The 25,318-nt window shown below is 43.5% G+C and overlaps 1 protein-coding gene across 1 annotated transcript in view; it reads left to right on the top strand.

The window, feature by feature from the left end:
• The window catches only part of CNTN1 (contactin 1), a 372,977-nt gene that overhangs the window by 240,987 nt on the left and 106,672 nt on the right, over positions 1-25,318 (top strand). The window contains exon 11 of the mRNA XM_070947941.1: positions 11,268-11,392. Within this exon, the coding sequence (XP_070804042.1) occupies positions 11,268-11,392 (125 nt within the window). The remainder of the gene's footprint in view (positions 1-11,267; positions 11,393-25,318) is intronic.

The following is a 25,318-nucleotide window of genomic DNA, read 5'->3' as shown; positions in this document are numbered from 1 at the left end:
GAGGTTTTGGGGGGGGCAAAGTTCAATTCTAACTGTGCTTTGAGTCAGGGTCAGTTCGTTATGCCCAATAAAGAGAAAAGTTTCCTCAAAGATCGGGCGTTTGGAAATTCACTTATTTGGAGATAACAACGAAGCTTGACACCTCCGTCACCCCATTTGAATCTACCCAGTCAGAGTCCAGGCCTTCCCGAATCTGAGTGACTTTGTCATGCAGGAATTGCACAAAATCCTCAGCCCTACCCTGCAAGAGGTCTTCCCTCACTCCCAAAAGTTCTCCAAAAAGTCTTCTTTTTCCTTCTTTTTCCTCTTTATGTAGTTATCAGACAACAATTATAATCCTAGGTCAGTGATGGCAAACCTATGCTATGCGTGCCGGACGTGACACACAGAGCCATCTCTCTGGGCACACGATCCATTGCCCGTTGCTATTCTGGGTTCTGGCTCATCGGCCAGCTGGTCTTCACGCGCGCACCAGAAGCTGGGAGAGCAGCCACCCGGTGCGCATGTGCACACTGGGAAGATGATCTTCCAGTTTCCGGCACGCACATGTGCACCAGCCACCTGGTCTTATGGTTTCTGGTGCGCATGCACATAAAGACCAGCTGGCCGATGAGCCAGGGAGGAGAGGTGCCTCCAACTTGGAAGACAGCATTTATTTCGTTGATCCCAAAAGAAGGGCAAGACGAAACAGACCCTAAAAATTATAGGCCGATTTCATTATTGAACATAGACTATAAGATTTTTGCTAAAATTTTAGCAAATAGACTAATGACAGTTATGCAGCAAATGATTAACCATGATCAAACTGGATTTATAAATGGTAGACAAATGAAGAGTAATGTAAGGCAAATTGTTAACTTATTAGAGTATCTGGGAAGGAACAACCAGGTCCCCGCAGTGCTAGTGTTTTTGGATGCTGAAAAAGCCTTTGACAGATTGAATTGGCAATTTTTATTAAAATTAATAGAAAGGATGCAATTTGGAGAACAATTTGTACAATCTATTAAGGCAATATATCAAAAACAAACAGCGCAAATAATAGTTAATGGTGGCTTAACAGATCCCTTTAATATAGAAAAAGGAACAAGGCAAGGTTGTCCCTTGTCTCCGTTATTGTTTGTGTTGACGCTGGAAGTTTTACGAAGTAAAATACGTGAGATGGACACAATAAAGGGAATTAAAATTAGACAGCATGAGTATAAGTTACGAGCATTTGCGGATGACCTGGTTGTTACCTTAATCCAACCGGTGCAATCGATTACAGCCTTGATGGACATAACCTGCTTATATGGACAAGTATCTGGTTTTAAAATAAATGCAGCCAAAACGAAAATAATAGCTAAAAATATGGTCAGAAACCAGAAAGAAGAGATAGAAAGGTTAACAGGATTTGAAGTAGTTAAGAAGGTTAAATACTTAGAGGTTTATATTACGACTGCAAATATGAAATTATATCAGCACAATTATGAACCACTATGGCACAAAATACAAAAGGAGATGGAAAACTGGAAAAAACTACAATTGTCTTTGCTGGGAACGATAGCTGCTGTAAAAATGAATATTTTACCAAAATTTTTATTTCTTTTTCAAATGATACCTATACTTTAAAAAGATGAAAATTTGAAGGAATGGCAGAAGGGCATAAACAAGTTTGTGTGGGCAGGGAAGAAACCTCGAGTTAAACAAAAGATAATGCAAGATATCCGAGAAAGAGATGGTCTTAAAATGCCCAACTTCAGATTGTACTATGAAGCCACTGCCCTCTCAGCAATTACAGACTGGATAAATTTAACGGATGAAAAGATATTGAATATTGAAGGATATGGTTTGGTCTACGGCTGGCATGCTTATTTAGTTTAGTTTAGTTTAGTTTTATTGAATTTCTATACCGCCCTACTCCCGGAGGACACAGGGCGGTGAACAGCCACGAAATAAAACACATACATATAAAAATTTAAAATCGAATAAAATTAATTAAATAAATTTGGCTGAATTAATACCCATAATTTAAAATACCCATATTTTAAAACACATTAAAATTTAAAATTTGCACTTAAAAGGGAGAAGATTTAGGCGAGGCCAGCTTGATGAAATAAAAGAGTCTTCAGCTCGCGGCGGAAGGTGCGCAGATCTGGGATCCTCCGTATCTCTGGGGGGAGCTCGTTCCAGATCATCGGTGCCCCCACAGAGAAGGCTCTTCCCCTAGGGGCCGACAGCCGACATTGTTTGGCTGACGGCACCTGGAGGAGCCCCTCTCTGTGGGAGCGTACTGGTCGGTGGGAGGCTATTGATGGTAGTAGGCGGTCCCGTAAATAACCAGGTCCTAAGCCATGGAGCGCTTTAAAGGTGGTAACCAGAACCTTGAACCGCACCTGGAAGACCACCGGGAGCCAGTGCAGCTCGCGCAGGAGAGGTGTTACATGGGAGCTCCACGCCGCTCCCATAACCACCCGCGCGGCCGCACTCTGCGCCAGTTGGAGCCTCCAAGTGCACCTCAAGGGGAGCCCCATGTAGAGAGCATTACAATAGTCCAGACGAGAGGTGACGAGGGCATGAGTGACTGTGCGTAGCGAGTCCCGATCTAGAAAGGGACGCAACTGACGAATCAGGCGAACCTGATGAAAAATCCTCCCGGTCACGGCCGTCAAGTGCTCTTCTAAAGACAGCCGTGAATCCAGGAGGACGCCCAAGTTACAAGCCCTTTCCATGGAGGCCAATGATTCGCCCCCAATAGCCAGCGATGGCGCCAGCTGACTATATCGGGACATCGGAAACCACAGCCACTCGGTCTTGGATGGGTTGAGCCTGAGCCCGTTCCTCCCCATCCAGATCCGTATGGCCTCCAGGCACTGGGACATCACTTCAAGGGCATCGTTGGGGTGGTCCGGGGTGGAGATGTACAGCTGGGTGTCATCAGCATACTGATGGTACTTCACCCCGAAACCACGGATGATCTCGCCCAGCGGCTTTACATAAATGTTGAACAAAAGGGGCGAGAGAACCGATCCCTGCGGCACCCCACATATAAGGGGCCTCGGGGTCGATCTCTGCCCCCCTGTCAACACAGACTGTGACCGGTCAGAGAGAAAGGAGGAGAACCACCATAAAATGGTGCCTCCCACCCCCAACCCTTCCAGCTGGTGCAGCATGATACCATGGTCGATGGTATCAAAAGCCGCTGAGAGATCTAACAGGATCAGGACAGAGGAACAACCCCTGTCCCAAGCCCTCCAGAGATCATCAACCAACGCGACCAATGCCGTTTCCATGCTGTACCCAGGCCTGAAGCCCGACTGGAACGGATCCAGATACGACGCTTCATCCAGGTACTGGGGAAGCTGTCGCGTAACCATACTCTCAACAACCTTCGCAACGAAGCAAAGGTTGGAGACTGGACGATAATTAGCCAATACTGCCGGGTCCAGGGAAGGCTTCTTGAGGAGGGGCCTTACCACCGCCTCTTTCAGGGCGGCGGGGAAGACACTCTCACCCAATGAAGCATTTATAATCCCCTGGAGCCAGCCTCGCGTCACCTCCCGGGAAGCCAGCACTAACCAGGAGGGGCACGGGTCCAACAAGCATGTGGTCACGTTCAATCTACCCAGAATCCTGTCCACGTCATCTAACTGGGATCAAACTCATCCCAGATAACAGTCTCAAGACCTGCCTCCGTCACCCTCATTGGATATATCCAGTCGGAGTCCAGACCTGCCCGAATCTGAGTGATTTTGTCATGCAGATACTGAACAAAATCCTCGGCTCTTCCCTCCAAGGGGTCCTCCCGCGCTTCCTGGTGGAGCAGGGAGCGGGTCACCCTAAACAAGGCGGCCGGGCGATTATCTGATGATGCAATAAGAGCAGCAAAATGAGTACATTTTGCTGCTTTTATCGCCACTAGGTAATTCCTAATATGAGATCTTACCAGTGTTCGGTCGGATTCAGAAAGACTAGCCCTCCAACAGCTCTCTAGGCGTCTTTTCCGGTGCTTCATCTCCCTCAGCTCCTTGGTAAACCAAGGAGATCGGCGCCGGGTCAGAGGCCGCAAAGGCACGACTCGGTCCAGGGCTCCAGCGGCCGCCCTATCCCAGGTGGCCACTAGGTCTCCAGTCGAGGCATGAGCCAGAACCTCCGGGATTGGCCCAAGCTCCATCTGGAACCTATCAGGTTCCATCAGGCGCCTGGGGCAGTACCATCTTATCGGTTCCACCTCCCTGCAGCGGGGTGCCGCGGTTCGAAGGTCAAGGTGAAGGAGAGAGTGATCTGACCATGACAAGGGCTCGATGACTATATCCCCTATATTGAGATCACTCAACCACTGTCCAGAGACAAAAACCAAGTCCAGTGTGTTTCCCCCAGTGTGCGTAGGGCCATGAATTAGTTGGGTCAGGTCCATGGCCGTCATGGAAGCCATGAACTCCCGAGCCACCTCAGACGCCTCACCCACGGATGGCAGGTTGAAATCCCCCATGACCATAAGTCTGGGGGTATCAACCGCCACTGCGGCGATAACGTTGAGTAGCTTGGGCAGGGCTGCCGCCACGGGGCAGGGAGCCAGGTACATAATCAGCAAACCCATCTGAACCCCGTGGCCCCACTTCACAAGGAGGGACTCACAACCGGCCGTCTGAGGAACAGTGGTCTCCCTTGGCCTAAGGCCTTCTCTAATAATAACCGCTACTCCCCCGCCCCTCCCCTGTGACCTCGACTGATGGAATGCGTGGAAACCTGGTGGGCACATTTCTACCAGAGGGACCCCTCCCTCCGGGCCCAGCCAGGTCTCCGTAATACCCGCCAGGTCCGCTCCCCCCTCATAAACAAGATCACAGATGAGGGGGGCTTTATTTACTACGGACCTGGCATTGCACAGCATCAGACGGAGGCCCGGGCCCTGAAAGTCTGTACTACCTGGAGAACGAGTGGAGCCTTGGGGGCCGGAGCACCCTACCGCTTGAAGACAGCGGGTGCGTGCTCCCGTAACATGATATGGCCCCCTGCTCCCGCCATATCTACCCCTCCCACACGCAGTACCAATGGTAGAAACACAGTCTGGACAAGCTCGGCCCCCTCCGGATCCCCCCCCCCCGCCGAACATCCTGGCCAGGCCCGACTCTCCCCTTGGTGGGTTATCCCCCAAACCCACAGCCCTAATTCCAATCCCAGCCCCCTCCCCCCTCCCCGGACCCCTTAAAAGTTTAGACAAAGACAATTTTAAAAAACCCTGCAGCCCCGTCTTTGCGGCATGCCACCTCTCGGGGTTCCAAAGCCCGTCATCGAGGTGGGCCCTCGATAGAATGGAGGGCCAAGCCTGCGAGAGGGGGGAGTCTCGCAGACCAAGAAGCTCTGCTGCTGAGTACATTGACCATAACGGGTAACACGACCATATCCTGAGGGTCTATATAAAAAGGACCAGGGAGAAGACAAAGGAATGGGGGATCTCAGAGACATATTTGCAGGACCAAGTCCACTGTCCCCTCACAACAGAGGACATAGTCCAAAACCAAGACGACCACATTCCAAGGGGGAAATAGATCCAACCACCCTCTCACGGTGGTTAGGTCAGCTGGACAGCCCCCTCTTGTGGTGAGATGGTAGCGATTAACCGATGCGTATAGATAGCGTCCAGGGGTCAGGTCCAAAAATCGCCCTCTCATGGCGGTTGGTCCGATGGTGAAGTCCCCCCACTGGCAAAGTGCATATATGTAAAAAACCTCCCAGTTCAGCCCCCAGGAGGCTCCGACACCCGGACACCCTCTCACAGTGGTCAGACAAATGTCTAGCCCCCTCAGCCGACGGGATGCAGCCATGTACCAGCCTCCCATTCAGGTGGAAATAGCCCTCTCCAGAGTCAGGGGGGTTCAGAATAGTGATGGAACATAGCGCCAGTAGTCCCACAGGCTGACAGTTGGTCCAGGTGGGCCCAGTCCTAAAGGGGAACGCTGGAGGAGAGAGAAATGGAGCAGAAATGGGGCAGTTGTCTCAAGCCCCCAGCCCCTGCATAATCCCAAATTGAGGCCTCCCAAGGCCCAGAAAAAGTCACTCCGGGTCCTTTCCGCCCCAACCGTGGTTGCAGGTCTCCCAGTCCTGTTGATTCGTTGCCCCCCCAACTCCTATTCCAAGGGGGGGGTCACCAGCATTGTCTGACCGCCAGCTAGCCTCCACTGCAACCGCCATCGCTGCCGCCACCGCGCCATTGTCGCCAACCCCCGAAAGAGCCTGGCGACGTCCCAGAGATCTTCGGGGGGTGCCCGACACGACTTGCAGCTCTTCAGGCAGCCCCCCCGGGCCTAAAAACTCACCGTGCGGCGGGCGCCCCCGGCACAACACCGCTCCAATTAACCGATGGCCTCCGGCTGTGAAAAAACGCTGCCGACGCCCAGCTGATCAGCCTGACGCTCCTGACATCACGCCTTCCTCTCTGCTCAGTCACGGAGGGAAAGAAGACCCTCTCCGTGCTGGCAAGGAGCTCCCCTGACTGGTCCTGGGGTCATAAATCTTCAAAACGACCCCCAAAGGACCCAAAGGGTAGGTCGGCGCCCCGTCCTCAGATCGCGATCCCAGCGGACGCCGCCATCTTGGACATGCGCAAAAAAAAAGGTTAGTCTATGACAAGAAAGTAGATAAGGCTTTTAAAAGTCATATATTAAGAAATTCTCTATTGCGGGTCTTGAAAAAGTACAAATATAAATTAAGTGATAAATTACCAATATGGACAGTACCCAGACACGCGATAGAGAATATAAACTTAGAGCAAAAGCAAGATAAGATTACATATAAGGAACTTCTTTATAAGGAAGGAGTCAGATTACAATTAAAACCAATGGAGCAATTAAGAGAAGAAGGAATTATTAGGACATGGTTTCAGTATGGACAGCTGCAGGCCAGATGGAGAGAAGATCAAAAAATTGGTATTTTGCAGCAGGATGAGAATTTGATAAAGTAAACATGAGATAAAGGTCAAATGCATATAAAAAGGTTGTATAATGCACTAGTGGAAATAGATTCAGAAACAGAGTTAGTCAAGGACTGTATGATAAAATGGGCACAAAACGTAGGTGAACCAATAATGATGGAAACATGGGAAAAGATATGGGTCAGAAATGTAAGATTTACACAAGCACAAAATTTAAGGGAGAATTTTTATAAAATGTTTTATAGATCGCATTTAGACCCAAAAAAATTAGCCTGTATGTATCCAAATTTACAACCTAAGTGTTGGCGATGTGAGTGTAAAGATGCTACATATTTTCATATATGGTGGACATGTAAAAAAATTAAGGCTTTTTGGATAAAAATATGGTGGATTATTCAAAACGTTTTAAAGAAAAAAATTAAATTTACATCACAGTTCTTTTTGTTGGGAATAGTCATGGATTGTACCGTAATAGAGACTAAGTTGGTTTTGAACTTAATAACAGCTGCCAGGTTACTGGTGGCACAGTACTGGAAGAAGGAAGATCCACCCACCATTGAGGAATGGACATTAAAAGTCGTGCATTTGGCAGAAATGGCAAAAATTTCATATCTTAAAGACCATTCAAATGAAAGATATATATCGGAATGGAGAAGATGGATCGATTACATACAGAAGAAGTATCCGAATAAAAAGATTCATATAGCATATGAATGAAGTAACTGAGTAGTTTATGTTTGTTTTTTGAATTATAAGGAGTTAAGGATCTAGGGAGAATATGAAATGTAACAATTTGTTAGCATATTCTAGCTTTTGATTTGTGAATGCTATACCCTGTGCTTGTTCTGGGAAGTCTAGGGAGGGGGTGGGGGGGAAGGAGGGAAAGGGGGGTGGGAAAGGGGAGGGAGGGGTTGAGGGGGGAAGGGTGGGGGGGTGAAAATGTTTGTACTTTCTATAAAACTTTTTAATAATAATAAAAAAAAGACCAGCTTGCTGGTGCGCATGCGCATGCTGGAAACCAGATCATCTTCCCAGTATGCACATGTGCACCGGATGGCTGCTCTTCCGGTTTACAGCGCGCACATGCAAACTGTCAGTTGGTTTCCACACGTGCATGTGCACCAGAAACCAGAAGGTCAGCCACCTGGCACACGCATCAGGGGGCTCCTCTTCTGGTTTCTGGCACACACACGTGCGCGCCCATTTCTCCCCAAAAGGGCGAAACACTGTCCTAGTAATCCATCAGGTTTCCCCATGTCTTAAACTCTTTAATTTCAATGATAATTCCATGTATTTGTAAGCCATTCTACTTAGCAATCTTCAAAAGTCTCAGAATTTATTCCTCCTTAGCAGTGAAGCAAATAGATATAGAACAGTATGCAAAAGGGCAGTCTTCCAGGTGTTGTTTGTGTCCACTCTGGATTATCAGTCCTCAGATTATTTCAGGGACATTCCCAGTCTTGTAAAAATATCATGTATATTCTTTCATCAGTAGATGGCACCATCGCCTAACATTTCAATGTTGCACCCAATGTGACAGCTGAAAATCTGTTCCAATTTTCTTCAAGCAATTTCTTCCAATAATCAACCAAATATTTCCAGCATTTTAAAATGCCTTTTCAAAATATTACCAATAGAATATTCAAGTCCAGTCTTCCTGTATTTTAAAAATTTTGTATTCTCCCTTAGGTTTCATTTTCTTTCAGGTCAGTAATCTTTCTCTAAGTATTTGTTAGCCGCTTTTTTACCACTTTAAAGAGTCTATCTTTTTGGAATTTCTTTTCTTTGGGATTAGATCTCTAGTATAGAAGTTGAAAATCACCTCACCCAATTCCAGTACACTGTTCATGAACCGCTCCTGCACATTTCTTTCTTCGGTTGTTCCAGCTTCATGGTGGCCATAATGGCTGCATCTCCATTGTTGGCTGGGAAGGAGCCTCAGATCAAGCAAGAGAGCTGCTGCTCCACAACCTGCAAGGTGCCCCTCCTTTCTTTGTCACCCCTTCAGGGTGACTTTAGCCCTTTAAGGGCCCTCCAACGAGGAGGGTTCAGCCTAGGTTCATGTAGCCCCGCTCTCTACAACTGTCCCGCAGTGATGCCAAACCAGAAGTCAGAAAATGAATTCTTTATATAGTATAGAACTTAGGGATTTATTTCTAGTCTGTTCTTTATTCTGTTACTCACATGCTTTTTCTGTTTTTTGTATATTCATTTATTAAAAACAATTTATCCTGTTTCTATATTAATCTTTTAAAAAATTCACATATTCTACATATATATATGCATTTTGAAAATATTTTCTCCCAAAATATAGTGTCTGAAAATACTCAGCATGCTTTACTGTAGGATATTAATTTAGCATTTTAAAAATACTTTGAAAAAAAATGCACTATGAAATACAGGGAAGCTAAATGTCTGTGGAAATTTTCAGTCATCCAGTTCCTCTTGAGAAAAGCATCTTTGGGACAACCATGACCTGGATGACTGAGAATCTCCATAGATAACCAATCAGATATTGCAGCACATGTCTTTAATGTAGAAACTGAGGTTATGTCAGTTTGAGTCAGCATGCAACCAAATCTAATTCAATAAGTATGCCTAGTTGGGATAAAAAGTTCAATACTGTCACACTGGTTAACATACATTAACTTCTGTTATGCTATCCAATCTTAATTAGATATTGGCTGTGCTGGAATATGATAGTTATGTTTTCACTAGTTTACAAGATTCAGAAATAATCGGCTTTTCCTTAACATATAAGGAAATCATTCTTTCTGTCAGTGTAACAGAATCTACTTGGAAAATAATGTCTTGGCACCTTGATATTTGCAGAACTCTCTTCTTCTACTGAACCAACATATACTCTTGATAAGGCAAGTTGTTTCCCAATTTCATAATGTGAAGAAGGACAAAACTAGAAGGCCTACTTCTTTTGTATAATCCTAATTTCATGGAACAGCCTCCATTAAATCCACAATTAGCTTCTCTTTCAGATCTTTCTAGTATATGACATCCAGAAAGCAGATTGCACAACAGATGCAGCGATTCATAACCCACATTTGAACTGCATGGCACATTTGATACCAGAGTATGATCTTCAGGCTCAGTCTTGCTCCTAAGGGGAGATATTTTATGAGTCCACAAGGCAAGAGCTCAGATCAATGGTCCACACAATGCTCTATACACTCAGAAATTAGATCTAGGGTGCGTCATTATAGGATATATCTGTCCAGGCAGCATACACAAACGAACCTCTATTAACAACATGCTCACAATTTTTTTATTTTTTTTTTAATTTGATTTATATGCCGCCCTTCTCCGGAGACTCAGGGCGGCTTACAATGCTTTAAGCAATAGCCTTCATTCTTTTGTATATTTTATACAAAGTCAGCTTATTGCCCCCACAAACTGGGTCCTCATTTCACCTACCTTAGAAAGGATGGAAGGCTGAGTCAACCTTGAGCCTTGGAGAGATTCGAACCAGCAGAAATTGCAGGCAGCTGTGTTAATAACAGGGTGCACTAAACCCTTGTACTATCAAGGCTCTTGATAGTACAATCCCATTAGAGAATAGACATTCTTCTATTTTTCAGCCAAGCCACAACCAATTCCTCTTAAAGGAATCACTGCACATTACCCATTTGCCTTGTCCCTTCATAGGCCCCTTTAGTGACAACCTCACCTGTGACAGTGACCAAGGTCATTTAAGGTGCACAGTCTTCCAAAAGATGGAAGATGACAATCGGGTGGCAATAACTACTGACAACAAACTCCCTTTAGAAATGACCAAGCAGGGATTAGTCAAAGAAGATACTGACAACCAGGTCACCCCTCTTGCCTTCATATCACAGAGGCAATGCCTAACAATAAAGAACAAGCTGTAGCCTGCTCCTTGTCACAGCCTCCATCTATGCCACTCATACCTCAGAACCTGTGGACAACACCATAGCTCAAATGGCGCAGCAGCCTAAAACCACACCACAAACATCAGCAAGGTTCAAAAAGCAATTGAACCAATCTTCTGCAATGTATTCCATAGTATCTGTTCAACCAAATGGTGCTGGATATACATCAGATGACCTCAGCAATTCTAAGGGAGAAGCTAGCAATGGGATGTTATATTCCGGATTTAGATCACTGTCAAGTTCCCAGAAGTCTCATTGGAAACTGCAGTAACCCTAACCCTAACCCTAACCCTAAGCACTCCGTGGGCTGGATCTGGCTCACAGGTCTTGAGTTCGATAACCCTGAATTAGAGTTTTATATAATAAGTAGGAATTAAGCTGGCTGTTAGGGCTAGAAAAACTGTTTTAAGCATGCATACAAAACAAGAAAAGTTGTTTCTCTTCTCCTTCAGCATATCCAGAATGGGTGGAACATATTAATGATACCGAAAGAGATATTGGCAGTGAATTCCATTGGCCATGTATAGCTGCAGGCAAGCCTATTCCAACAATCCGGTGGCTGAGAAATGGATTACCGGTAGGCTTAACTTATTTATGAATCACAAAATACTATCTTTAATGGTTAAAAAGCAAGAATAAATTGATACAGTTCTTTTGTTAAATAATGTCCAAGTGAAATAAGTTTCCAGAAATGAACTTTTACACCATAAATGTTTTAGAAACACATGTATTTCTATTTAATTTATTTTTGAAACCATCTTATTTTTCTGTGAAAATGTTGTAAGTGTTTGTAAAACTCTTTATTATAGCTTTCTATGGCCGAACTATGGAGAATGTAGTTATTAAGATGAAGACCATGGTGAATTCTGCTTGTTTTGCCTAATTCCATTCATCCTGGGCAGAAGCTTACACAAAAATTAAAACATTCATACTTGATTTTGTTTAACAAACTTATTATTTTGTAAATTATGTAATTGGAAAGGGAGGGAATAAGATTCTCTTCCCGTGTGCAAAGTTTCTCCATCTTGATTAGGTTACTATGCTGGCTGTGGTGGAAACTGCAGACTATTAAGATGTATATCATAAATTGGCCAAGAAAAAATGTCTTAAATAGACATTGGATTCTCCCTTAATTCTCAGAATTGGAAAAACAAATAAAAGAAACATGGAAATGTTCACTGTAGTGTTATTAAAGCTATCAGATCTGCCTTGCTTAGCTTAGGGGGGCGGGGGCTTTGCTCACAGGCATTCTGCCATAAAAAGAAGGAGGGGAAGGATAAAAGGGGCTGGAAGGATGAAAGAGGGAAGGATGAAAGGGCAATAAAGCTGTGTGTGCATGTGATAGAAAATCAGGAGGGGGCAATGACAGATGAGAAGGACCAGAGCAGCCAGATCCTGTTTGTACCAGCATCCCATGGCCAGACACCCTGAGAAATATGTGGATTACTCCACAAACACCTCAGAGTTCTCAAAACATCTTGGCCCAGCTCCAGTTGGCTGGAAACAGATTGGTCACGGGAGGGAGGAGGGAGGTGAGAAAACCTATGCCTTATTTTTGTATCTAGTGAGAGCGGTACTTTCAAAGCTGACTTGACTTTATTGCAACAACCACTCTTAGTAAAAGAACACTTTGCTTTAACCAAATGTAGTTGAAGACTTTTCTTTTCCAAGGGATTGGATTGGGGCATGTCTGATATTAAGCCAGCTCTGCAGTTGTGGTCAACCCAGAGAGGAAACCGCCTCTACTATGGGAAGTGTGCAAAATATGTCGGCTCAAGAGAGCGACCAGGAAGGGATCAAGGCCTGGGGGGAAGCATGCTTGAAACCCCCTCCTGAAGGGCTGGATCTATCCAGATGGCTGGGAGAGGACAACCCACCAAGACCTGGATGATCCCTCTGAGTCAGGAAAAAGGAAGAATGGGATGAGAAACCCATGGGAGTGACATTCACATGTGCAGACCATGGCAGCTACCAGTGAGTGGAGTTGGAGGAACTGGAGGAACATTCGGGCAAAGGCAAGTCAGGAGTGAGAGGACTGGATGCTGGAGCAGGCCATAAATTTCATGAGGGGGACTTTTGGTAGTCTCAAAGCTTGAGAAGCCCTAGCCTGGGTAGCACATCCTGCTGATCAGCCAATTCCAGCAACAGCAAGCGAGGGGGCAACTACTTCTGCAGCAAGCTTCTGATGGCAGCAGCAAGCCCGCTGGCAACTGCAACTGCCCCAGCACCTGGCCCTGCAGCCAGCCTGCACCAGCTGGAGGACACAACCAGCAGGTGGAGAAGATGCAAGACACCAGCCTTGGGAGTAAAGTTCACTGGAAACTCTAAGCAATTGGGATTCTTCCTGGCACAAGTTTGGACAATCATGCAAGAGTATGTCCAGAAATAGTCACCAAAGGGACTAAGGTGTGGTGCATGATTGTGGTATTAGAGAAGGCCACAGCTGAATGGATGGTCACCCTCCACAATGATGATCTCCCTGAGCTCAAAAACTTTGACTGCTTCATGGCGGCACTTTGAAGATCCTCTAGCCGACCACAAAGCCAGAGATCGCATAAAAACAATCAGCCAAAGTCGCAGAGGAGTGGCTGAGTACATCCAGGAGTTTTGCAACCTGGCCTGTCCTACTGGCCAGAAGACATCGATTGGATGCTTCTGAGATAGGCTAAGGGACGAGGTCTACAACACCTGCATTTCCGAAGTGACCCACCTCCTCCATGGCTGGTATGTTCTAGCAGAGGAAGTGGAAATTGACCTGGCCTGATCCAAATATCAGCCGAGCCGTAGATGGAAAAGAAAAAAAAAAGAGGCCCCAAAACCGGCACCTTGTGAACAGAGTGTCAAGATTCTGACTAGTGAACCCAAATGAGTCAGCACTCTTTCAGCTTCCTCAAAGAACTGCTTTATTGAGTACATCATTTTGGCATGAATGATTTAAGACCAGCTCTGGCCGTTTCCTGAGCTTTCAATATAATTAAAGATTAGACAGCTTCCTCCCTCCTTGTCATTGGTCACATTGTCCAGTTAGGTATTCTGGCATCTCCTTCCAGTCTTTGGCAGCACCTGTTGGGATGATCTTGGTTCCCACAAGATAGTAAGTTGTTGATATCTGGTCTGACATTCCAAAGCGTATCAAGCTGAGAAATGGCTGCGATGGGTCTAATCTATTTCGAAGTTGACAGTTGGATCCCCCTAAAGAATAAGAAGTACCTGGAAAACATCAAGCACATGTACACATTAGCAGTGGCTGGGTCCCCCCTGACTTAGTGGAGGACCTCCTGGTTTTGGGGGGTACTGCTTGTGAAACTTTTTTTATTAAATGGTCCGCTTTCATATCCCTTGCCTTCACCCATCTAGCCTCTGCTAGTGGATATCATTTCCATTGGACCAGATATTGAAGTTTACCTTTCTGTAGCCTGGAATCCAGGACCCTCTTGATTTTGTAGTGGGTTTCCCTGTCCACAGCTATTGGAGCTGGAGCTAACCTTGCTAGTGGCTTTAGTTCTGACCCTACCACCAACTTCAGCAGACTACAATGGAACACTGGGTGCGTTTTCCCCAACAAACGAGGCAGTCTCAATTCTACTGTCACTGTCAATTATTTTTACCATTGGGAAAGGTCCTTTGAACTTTGGACCTAGCTTCGTACAGGGTAATTACAATTTCAGGAATTTTGTGGTGAAGTAGATCTTCTCCCCAATGGGAAATGGCCTCTGGGGTTACCATCACTTATCTCATTGTGCCTTCTGCATTTCTGCTGCTTTAACTAATGCCTGTTTTACATTCCCCGATGCATTTTGTAAGGAACCACCCATTCCATTAGGCTCACTGAGGAGTGGGGTTCCTGAGGGTATTCCGGCATGGGGACAAATTCCACCCCTATGGCTATTTTAAAGTGGGTGAGTACTATGCACGATATTATTGTAGGCAACCTCAGCAAATGGCAGGAGATCTGCCCAGTTAGATTGCTGATAGTTAACATAGCAGCTCAGATATTGTTCTATCATTGCGTTAGCACATTCCACCGCTCCGTTTGTACTCGGATAAAAGGCGGAACTAAACCCTGATTACAGACTAACTGAGTTGGAAGGGACCTTGTAGGTCATCTAGTCCAACCCCCCCCCCCCCGCCCAAGCAGGAGACCCTACACCATTTCTGATAAATGGCAATCCAATCTCTTCTTCAAAGCTTCCAGTGATGAAGCTCCCACAACTTCCGAAGGCAAGTTACCATTGGTTGATTGTTCTCACTGTCAGAAAATTTCTCCTTATTTCTAGGTTGAATCTCTCCTTGATAAGTTTCCATCTGTTATTCCTTTTTTTTTTTTTTTAATTTGATTTATATGCCGCCCTTCTCCGGAGACTCAGGGCGGCTTACAATGTGCTCAGCAATAGCCTTCATACTTTTGTATATTTTATATAAAGTCAGCTTATTGCCCGCACAAACTGGGTCCTCATTTAACCTACCTTAGAAAGGATGGAAGGCTGAGTCAACCTTGAGCCTTGGAGAGATTCGAACCAGCAGTAAATTGCAGGCAGCTGTGTTAATAACAGGGTGCTTTAAACCACTGTAGTACCAAGGCTCTTGTCTGGCATTCAGGTGCCTTTGAAAATAGCTTGACCGCTTCCTCTCTGTGGCAGCCCCTCAAATATTGGAACACTGCTATCATGTCTCCCCAGGTCCTTCTCTTCCCTAGACTAGCCATGCCCAGTTCCTGTAACTGTTCTTCATATGTTTTACTTTCCAGTCCCATAATCATCATGGTTGCTCTTCTCTGCACTGTTTCTAAAGTCTCAACATCTTTTTTGTGACCAAAACTGGATGCAGTACTCAATGTGTGGACTTACTAATGCTTTATAGAGTGGTATTAGTACCTCCACAAGCTTGTGTAAACAAGGCATTAGGAACTCTAGCTGACCAAATTATGGAGGCTGAAGCCAAATACCCAGATTCACTGGCCATTATTCTGGGAGACTTAAACAAAGCAAACTTAAAGAAAGAGCTTCCAAAATATTTTCAGCATGTCAATTGTCCCATTAGAGGCAAGAATACTTTAGACCATTGCTACACAACTCTAAAATCTGGATCGGATTGGATTCTGACTGGGCAGAATCCAATCGGGAGACTAGGGTGGGTCTTGAGAATAATATCTGGATTGAGTTTGACCCTGTTTCTGTCAAGGAAGTGGACAGGATTGTGGGCAAACTTAGTTCCTCCACTTGCTTATTGGACCCTTGTCCCTCCTGGTTGGTTTTGGCTGCCAGGGAGGTGACTAGAGACTGGATCCAGGCAATTGTCAATGCTTCGTTGAGAGAGGGGAACTTCCCCGCCTCTCTAAAGGAGGCGGTGGTTCGACCTCTCCTCAAGAAGCCTTCCCTGGATCCAGACTCACTTAATAACTATTGTCCCGTCTCCAACCTTCGCTTCATCGCGAAGGTTGTTGAGACTGTAGCGGCTCAACAGCTCCCACAATTCCTGGAAGAAACGGAATACCTTGACCCGTACCAATCAGGCTTCCGACACAGTCACAGCACGGAAACGGCATTGGTCACTCTGGTGAATGATCTCTGGCGAGCTCGGGATGGGGGTTGTTCCTCCATCCTGGTCCTACTTGACCTCTCAGCGGCTTTTGATACCATCGACCATGGTATCCTACTGCAGCGACTTGTGGGGTTAGGGGTGGGAGGCACTGTTTTATGGTGGTTTTCCTCCTACCTCTCGGGTCGCTTTCAGTTTGTATGGGTGGGAGGGCAGAGATCCACCCTGAGGCCCCTTAATTGTGGGGTGCCTCAGGGATCGGTTCTCTCCCCCCTGCTCTTTAACATCTATATGAAGCCACTGGGTGAGATCATTCGTGGCTTTGGGGTGAGATATCATCAATATGCTGATGATACCCAATTATACATCTCCACCCCAGACCACCCCAGAGATGCCTCTAAGACTGAGTGGCTGTGGATGCCAGCATCTCGGGTTTCAGAGGCACCATCACTTTTGATACATTGGGAAAAACTTGTACCCGTTGATAGGGCTCACAACTTGGGTGTCCTCCTGGAAGCTCGGCTATCCCTAGAAGACCATCTAACGGCCATGACCAGGGGAGCCTTCACACAGGTTCGTCTGGTGCGCCAGTTGCACCCTTTCCTGGACCGAGATGACCTTCGCACAGTCACTCATGCCCTGGTTACTTCCCGCTTGGATTACTGCAATTCCCTCTATATGGGCCTGCCCCTGAGATGCACCCGGAGACTCCAGCTGATCCAGAATGCAGTTGCACGGGTTGTTATGGGAGCCCCTCATTACTCCCATATAACACCCCTCCTGCGTGAGCTGCACTGGTTACCAATGGTTCTCCGGGTCCGCTTCAAGGTGCTAGTCCTCACCTATAAGGCCCTTCATGACTTAGGTCCGGGATATTTGCATGACCTTCTCCTGCCTGCCTCTCACCGTCCTGTTCACTCACATAGGGCCGCTCTCCTCAGGGTTCCGACGGCGAGCCAATGTCGCCTTGCTGTGCCCAGAGGTAGGGCGTTCTCTGTGGGTGCTCCCACCCTCTGGAATGAATTACCTACTGAGCTCCGGACGGCTCCTGATTTCCGTTCCTTCCGTTGGGACTTGAAGACTTGGCTTTTCAAACAAATAGGCTGAGACTTATTCCGGGCTTTATTATTTACTATTAATTAATTATTTGGATTAAATTATGATTTTATTGTACTTGTTTCTTAACTTGTGTTCACCACCCTGAGTCCTTCGGGAGAATGGCGGCATATAAATACATGTAATTAATAAATAAATAAATAAATAAATAAATAAATAAATAATGCTTATTGGTCTGTACCACGAGCAGCTGTGGGACACTCTGATCATTGCATGACTCACCTTGTACCTGCTTACAGACAAAGACTTAAAACTATGAAACCAACAATTAAATCAGTGAGAACTTCGACTGAGGAGCCAAAGCTAAAGCTACAGCCTTCCTTGACTGCACTGCTTGGAATGTTTTCGAAAATACCTCTGCAGACTTAGATATCACAGATACTGTAACATCATATGTTAGCTTCTGTGAAGACCAATGTGTACCGACCAGGAACTTGCGAATTTACAGTAACAATAAACCTTGGTTCACAGCTAAACTTAAGCAGCTACATTGTACCAAAGAGGAAGTCTACAGAAAAGGTGATAGAAAGCTGTACAATCAGGCCAGAAATGTATTAACAAGGGAGATCAGAGCAGCAAAAAGAAGCTATTCTGAAAAACTAAGAAATCAGTTCTCAACAAATGAACCAGCAAACATGTGGAAAACTCTTAAAAATATCACCGGTTATGGCAAACCTCCTTTCCAGGCTGAAGGAAATCAACAGCTGACAGATGACCTGAACGTGTTTTACTGCAGGTTTGAAAGGAAACTACAGCCACCTATCTCCACAACCCCCATCCCAGACACACCAACAACAGCCAAACCTCTTACAACTGACCCCATCCCATTGGGTTCACAACCCCTGGTGATCACAGAAAAGGAAGTGCAAGATCTATTTCACAGACAAAAGCCAGGAAAAGCACCAAGCCCAGACAAGATAACTCCTCCTTGCTAAAAGTCTGTGCTGGCCCATATATTCACCCGAATCTTCAATAAATCACTAGAGATGTGCTATGTTCCTTCTTGCTTCAAATGCTTCACTATCATCCCAGTGCCAAAGAAGCCCTCCATCAAGGAACTGAATGACTACAGACCACTTGCTCTAACATCTGTAGTTATGAAAACCTTTGAAAGGCTAGTGATGTCCGACCTGAAAACCATCATGGATCCGCTGTTAGACCCCGTGCAATTTGCATACAGAACAAATAGATTGACAGATATGCTGTTAATATGGCTCTGCACTACATCCTACAACATCTTGAATCTCCAAAGACCTATGCAAGGGTCCTCTTTGTAGACTTTAGTTCAGCATTCAATACCATCATTCCATACACTCTTCTAACTAAACTAAATCAGCTAGTGGTACCTGAACACACTTTCAAGTGGATCATAAGGTTCCTAACAAACAGGAAGAAGCAGCTGAAGCTAAGCAGAATCACATCAGATACCGGTACAATTAGCACAGCCCCCCCCCCCAAGGATGTGTGCTCTCTCCACTTCTCTTCTCTCTATATACCAATGACTACATCTCAAATGATCCATCTGTTAAACTACTGAAGTTTTCAGATAAAACAACAATGATTGGTCTCATTCGAGACAACGATAAATACACATACAGACGGGAGGTTGAACAATTAGCCTTGTGGTGCGACCGGAACAATCTGGAACTGAACACACTCAAAACCGTAGAAATGGTGGTAGACTAGGAGAAACCCTCCCATACTACCACATCTTACAATACTAGACAACACAGTATCAACAGTAGAGACCTTTCTAGGTTCTATTATATCTCAAGACCTAAAATGGACACCTAACATCAAAAACATCATCAAAAAAGCACAACAAAGAATGTTCTTTCTGTGCCAACTCAGGAAGTTCAAACTGCCCAAGGAGCTGCTGATACAGTTCTACAGAGGAATTATTGAGTCTGTCATCTGCACCTCTATAACTGTCTGGTTTGGTTCTGCAACCCAACAAGACAGACACAGACTTCAGAGGATAATTAGAACTGCAGAAAAAACAATTACTACCAACCTGCCTTCCATTGAGCACCTGTATACTGCACGAGTCAAAAAGAGAACTATGAAAATATTTACAGGCCCCTTGCATTCTGGACATAAATTGTTTCAACTCCTACCCTCAAAACGACGCTATAGAGCACTTCACACCAAAGACACAAGAACAATTTTTTCCTGAACGCCATCATTCTGCTAAACAAATAATTCCCTCAACATTGTCAAACTATTCATTAAGACTGTATTACTATTATTCTTCTCATCGTTCCTGTCGCCCATCTCCTCCCACTTATGACTGCATGACTGTAACTTTGTTGCTTGTATCCTTACGATTTATATTGATATTGATCGTTTCCTAGTATGATTTGATTGCTTATTTGTACCCTATGACTATCATTGTGTTGTACCTTATGATTCTTGATGAATGTATCTTGTCTTTTTATGTACACTGAGAACATATGCACCAAAGACAAATTCCTTGTGTGTCCAATCACACTTGGCCAATAAAGAATTCTATTCTATTCTACTCGATCTTGATAGTTGTTGTTGTTGTTGTTGTTGTTAGTTGCAAAGTCATGTCTAACCCATTGCGACCCCCATGGACAACGTTCCTCCAGGAACGTTCCTTCCTGTCCTCTACCATCCTCTGGAGTCCATTTAAGCTCACGCTGACTGCTTCAGTGACTCCATCCAGCCACCTCATTCTCTGTCGTCCCCTTCTTTTGCCCTCAATCTTTCCCAGCATTAGGCCCTTCTGCAGTGAGTCCTTCCTTCTCATTAGGTGGCCAAAGTATTTGAGTTTCATCTTCAGGATCTGGCCTTCTAAAGAGCAATCAGGGTTGATCTCCTCTAGGACTGACCGGTTTGATCGCCTTGCAGTCCAAGGGACTCACAGGAGTCTTCTCCAGCACCATAGTTCAAAAGCCTCAATTCTTTGGCGCTCAGCCTTTCTTATGGTCCAACTTTCACAGCCATACATTGCAACTTGGAAAACCATAGCCTTGACAATACGCACTTTTGTTGGCAGGGTGATGTCTCTGCTTTTTAGTATGCTGTCTAGATTTGCCATAGCTTCCCCCCCAGGAGCAAGCATCTTTTAATTTCTTGGCTGCATTCCCCATCTGCGGTGATCTTGGAGCCCAGGAAAATAAAATCTGCCACTACCTCCATTTCTTCCCCATCTATTTGCCAGGAATTGAGAGGGCCGGATGCCATGATCTTAGTTTTCTTAATATTGAGTTTCAAGCCAACTTTTGCACTCTCCTTCTTCGTCCGCATCAAGAGGCTCTTTAGTTCCTCTTCACTTTTTGCCATTAGAGTGATATCATCTGCATATCTGAGGTTGTTGATATTTCTCCCGGCAATCTTAATTCCAACTTTTGATTCATCTAGCCCCGCCTTTCTCATGATGTGCTCTGCATATAAGTTACAGTAAATAGACAAGGTGACAGTATACAGCCTTGCCGGACTCCTTTCCCAATTTTGAACCAATCAGTTCGGTGTCCAGTTCTCACTGTTGCTTCTTGACCCGCATATAGGTTTCTCAAGAGACAAATAAGATGGTCTGTACTCCCATCTCTCTAAGAACTTGCCACAATTTGTTGTGATCCACACAATCAAAGGCTTTAGCATAGTCAATGATGCAGAAGTAGATGTTTTTCTGGAACTCCCTAGCTTTCTCCATGATCCAGTGTATATTGGCAATTTGATCTCTAGTTCCTCTGCATCTTTGAAATCCTGCCTGTACTTCTGGTAGTTCTCGATCCACATACTGCTGGAGCCTAGCTTGTAGGATTTTAAACATAACCTTACTAGCATGTGAAATGATGCAATAGTTTGAAAATTCTTTGACATTGCCTTTCTTTGGAATTGGAATGTAAACTGACCTTTTCCAATCCTGTGGCCACTGTTGAGTTTTCCAAATTTGCTGGCAAATTGAGTGTAGCACTTTTACTGCATCGTCTTTTAAGATTTTGAAATACTGGAAAATAAGAAAATGTTATTGGTAGTAATATATGCCCCCAATCAAAACCAACAGGAATTCTTTAAGGGATTACACAATAAAATGGTAGAATTGGAGTATGAAGATATTTGTTTAATTGGAGATTATAATGCGATAGCAGATGTTAAAAAAGATTACAAAATGAATAAAAACAATAAGAAAAAAAAAGAAACACTCCCAAAAGAATTCCCAGGGAAATAAACCTGAGAGATGTTTGGAGGAAAACCCATGAGGAACAGAAGCAGTTTACCTTTTACTCTCATCCCCACCAATCCTGGTCTAGGATTGACATGGCATGGATGACTGCGAACATTAGAAATGGGGTTGAGAAGATAGAGATAGAGGTAAATCAATGGGCAGACCATAACCCAATCTTGGTAAATTGGAAAGGAGAAAAAAGATTTAGGAGATGGTCAATGAACCAAAGAATCTGTAAACAAAAAGAATTTAAACAGATGCTAGAAAAGGAACTAGAACTATTTTTTAGAATAAATAAAATAGAGGATACTTCCTTACAGAACACTTGGGATACAGCAAAAGCATATATAAGAGGTCTGACCATAGCATATATAGGGAAAAAGAATAAGGAAAAGAAACAACAGGTAAACAATCTGCATCAAGAACTAAAAAATATAGAACATAAATTGCAACAATATCCGCATAGTAAAAAAATAAAAGAAGAATGGAAAATAATCAAACACAAATTAAATTTGATAAATCAAAAAGAACTAGCTTGGAAAATAAAAATGGCCAAACAGAATTATTTTGAATTCGCGAACAAAACTGGGAGATGGTTGGCCTACAGACTGAAAAGAGATAAAGATAAAAGGATGATACACCAACTTAGAGATGCAAATGGAGAAATCCAATACAGTAGGAAAGCGAAAAAAGAAATTATTCAAACATTCTATGCAAACTTGTATAAACAGGAAGAAGTAGAAGAAGAAAAGATAAAACAATACATAAAAAGATCAAATATTCCAGCAATTACAGAGGAACAGAGAGAAATGTTAAATAGGCCAATAACAAAGATGGAATTAGAAGCTGCTCTGAAAAAACAAAAAAAACAACAAAACTCCCGGACCAGATGGCATACTGGTGGAACTATACAAAAACACACAAGAAATATTGGGAGAGATTATGTTGGAATTATACAATGAGGCCCTAGAGAAGACAAAAATTCCAGTAACCTGGACGGAAGCCATAATCACAATTATACCCAAAGACGACACTGACCACCAATTAATCCAAAATTATAGACCAATATCTCTATTGAATACAGATTATAAATTATTTGCAATAATCATAGCAGAAAGAATCAAAAAAGTACTGAATAACTTTATCCATATGGACCAAAATGGATTTCTGCCGGGCTGTTAAATTAAAAACAATATGAGGGTAATAATAAATACATTGGAATACTACGAGGCACATTCGGAAAAACAAGCTTCGCTGGTTTTCCTCGATGCCCAAAAAGCATTTGACAATTTAAATTGGGAATTTCTAAAAAGACAATTAGGGAGCATGCAATTCGGAACAAAATTTGGAAAAATTATTGGAGAAATATATACTAAACAAACAGCAAAAATAATTTTGAATGATGACATGACTGACCAATTTAATATAACAAAAGGGGTTAGACAAGGTTGCCCACTTTCTCCGCTATTGTATATCTTAACACTGGAAATCTTGTTAAAAAAAATTAGAGAGGATCAGGAAATTAAAGGATTAAAAATTAGACGAGAGGAATACAAGGTTCAGGCTTTTGCTGACGACCTTGTATTCATAGTAGAAGAGCCATTAGAAGTAATGCCAAAGCTGTTCAAGAAAATTGAAGAATTTGGAGAGGTGGCCGGCCTAAAAATAAATAGGAATAAATCGAAACTATTATTAAAAAATCTCACGAAGTCCCAAGAGATAGAATTGGAGAATAAGACACCAATCCAAGCAACAAAAAAAATAAAATATCTAGGGATCTGGCTCTCACTAAAAACTTTATCAATAAGAGAAAATAATTATGATAAACTAATGTTACAGATAAAAAAAGATTTGGATAATTGGAAAAATTTGCAGATTTCTCTGATGGGAACAATTTCCACTATTAAGATGAACACTCTACCAAAGTTGCTTTTTGTTTCAAGTCGCACCAATAAAAGTAGAGAGAAAATTCTTTGAAACTTTAAATAAGATGATCTCCAAATTCACATGGCAGGGGAAACGACCATGAATAAAACTGAAGTTATTACAAGACACCAAGGACAGAGGGGGAACAGCACTCCCAGATTGGGAACTCTACTATCAAGCGGCAGTGCTAGCATGGATTAAAGATTGGATGGACCTGAAAAACAGTAGAATATTAACGATAGAAGGCCACAATTTACAACTTGGCTGGCACTCCTTTCTATGGGATGAAAAGTATAAAACACACACTTACTTCAAAAGACACGCATTTAGGAATACACTAATATTAATTTGGCTTAAAATTAAAAAACAACAGTATATAAAAATCCCGACTTGGCTTTCACCATCAGAAACATTAAGGCATCCAAATTTGATAGAATCCAAAGACATAATTAGATACAAAGATTTATGGGATAAGTGGTATCAATGGCATAACTCTACTAATAAAGGAATACACTTAGAAGAAGGATAGGATAAAAGTGTAAATATGTATATAAATACCTTCCTACGGGCAGATAAATTTGTAGAGGGAAACTTAAAATGAAAGGAATAATCCAAATATATAGTATATAGATTAATATAGGGGGAATTCTTAAGGGAGGAAAAGAAGGGGGAGGGGGAAATAGAAAAAGAAAACTATTAGTTTAAGACTACATTTGTATTAATTGAAGGACCAATACGAAACAAATGCTTCAAAAGATTAATTTATTTGTGTGTTGTATGTTATGTAAATCTTTTTATATGTTTTTATATATGTTTTAATAAAGTTTATAAATTTTTTAAAAAAGATTTTGAATAGCTCAGGTGGAATACTGTCACCTCCACTAGCTTTGTTGTTGCTCAGATTGCCTAAGGCCCATTTGACTTCACATTCTAGGATGTCTGGCTTGAGGTCAATGGCCACCCTATCGTGGTTATCAGGGATGTAAGTTTATTCTTGTATAGTTCTTCTGTGCAATTTTGCCACCTCTTCTTAATCTCTTCTGCCTCTGTTAGGTCCCTGCCATTTTAGTCCTTTATCATGCCCATCTTTGCATGAAACGTTGCCTTCATATCTCCAATTCTCTGGTCCTTCCTATTCTATTGTTTTCTTCTATTTCTTTGCACTGTTCATTTAAAAAGGCATTCTTATTTATTTATTTATTTATTTATTTATTTATTTATTTATTTATTTATTTATTTATTGGTTCGATTTATATGCCACCCTTCTCCAGAGACTCAGGGCGGCTTACAATGCGTTAAGCAATAGCCTTCATACTTTTTTGTATATACCTGCTTAGTAGGGCTTTTGGCCCCCCCTAAGCGGTGTTCTTTTTATACAAAGTCATCTTATTGCCCCCACAATCCGAGTCCTCATTTTACCTGCCTCGGAAGGATGGAGGGCTGAGTGAACCTTGAGCCTGGTGAGATTTGAACTTGCAGTAATTGCGGGCAGCTGGCAGCTAAGTGCTACTTAACAGCACTTTAGTCCGCTGTGCCACCAAGGCTCCTTATGTATCAATTATTGATATAATAATCTTGATTGTATCCCTCTGTTAATGCAATTTAGGATTAGGTTGGCTTTTTTGGCTGCCGCTGCACACTGCTGACGTAAATTTAGCTGGTTGTTCACTAAGACTCCTAAATCCATCTCACAATTACTGCTATTAAGCCTGGTTTCACCCTGTCTAT

Source organism: Pituophis catenifer, unplaced genomic scaffold (assembly GCF_029215685.1).
Source record: "Pituophis catenifer annectens isolate HBS135680 unplaced genomic scaffold, rPitCat1.0.hap2 SCAF_7, whole genome shotgun sequence".
Classification (NCBI taxonomy): Eukaryota; Metazoa; Chordata; class Lepidosauria; order Squamata; family Colubridae; genus Pituophis; species Pituophis catenifer.
Note: the sequence above shows the minus strand (reverse complement) of the source record. Positions and strands in the feature narration are given on the sequence as shown.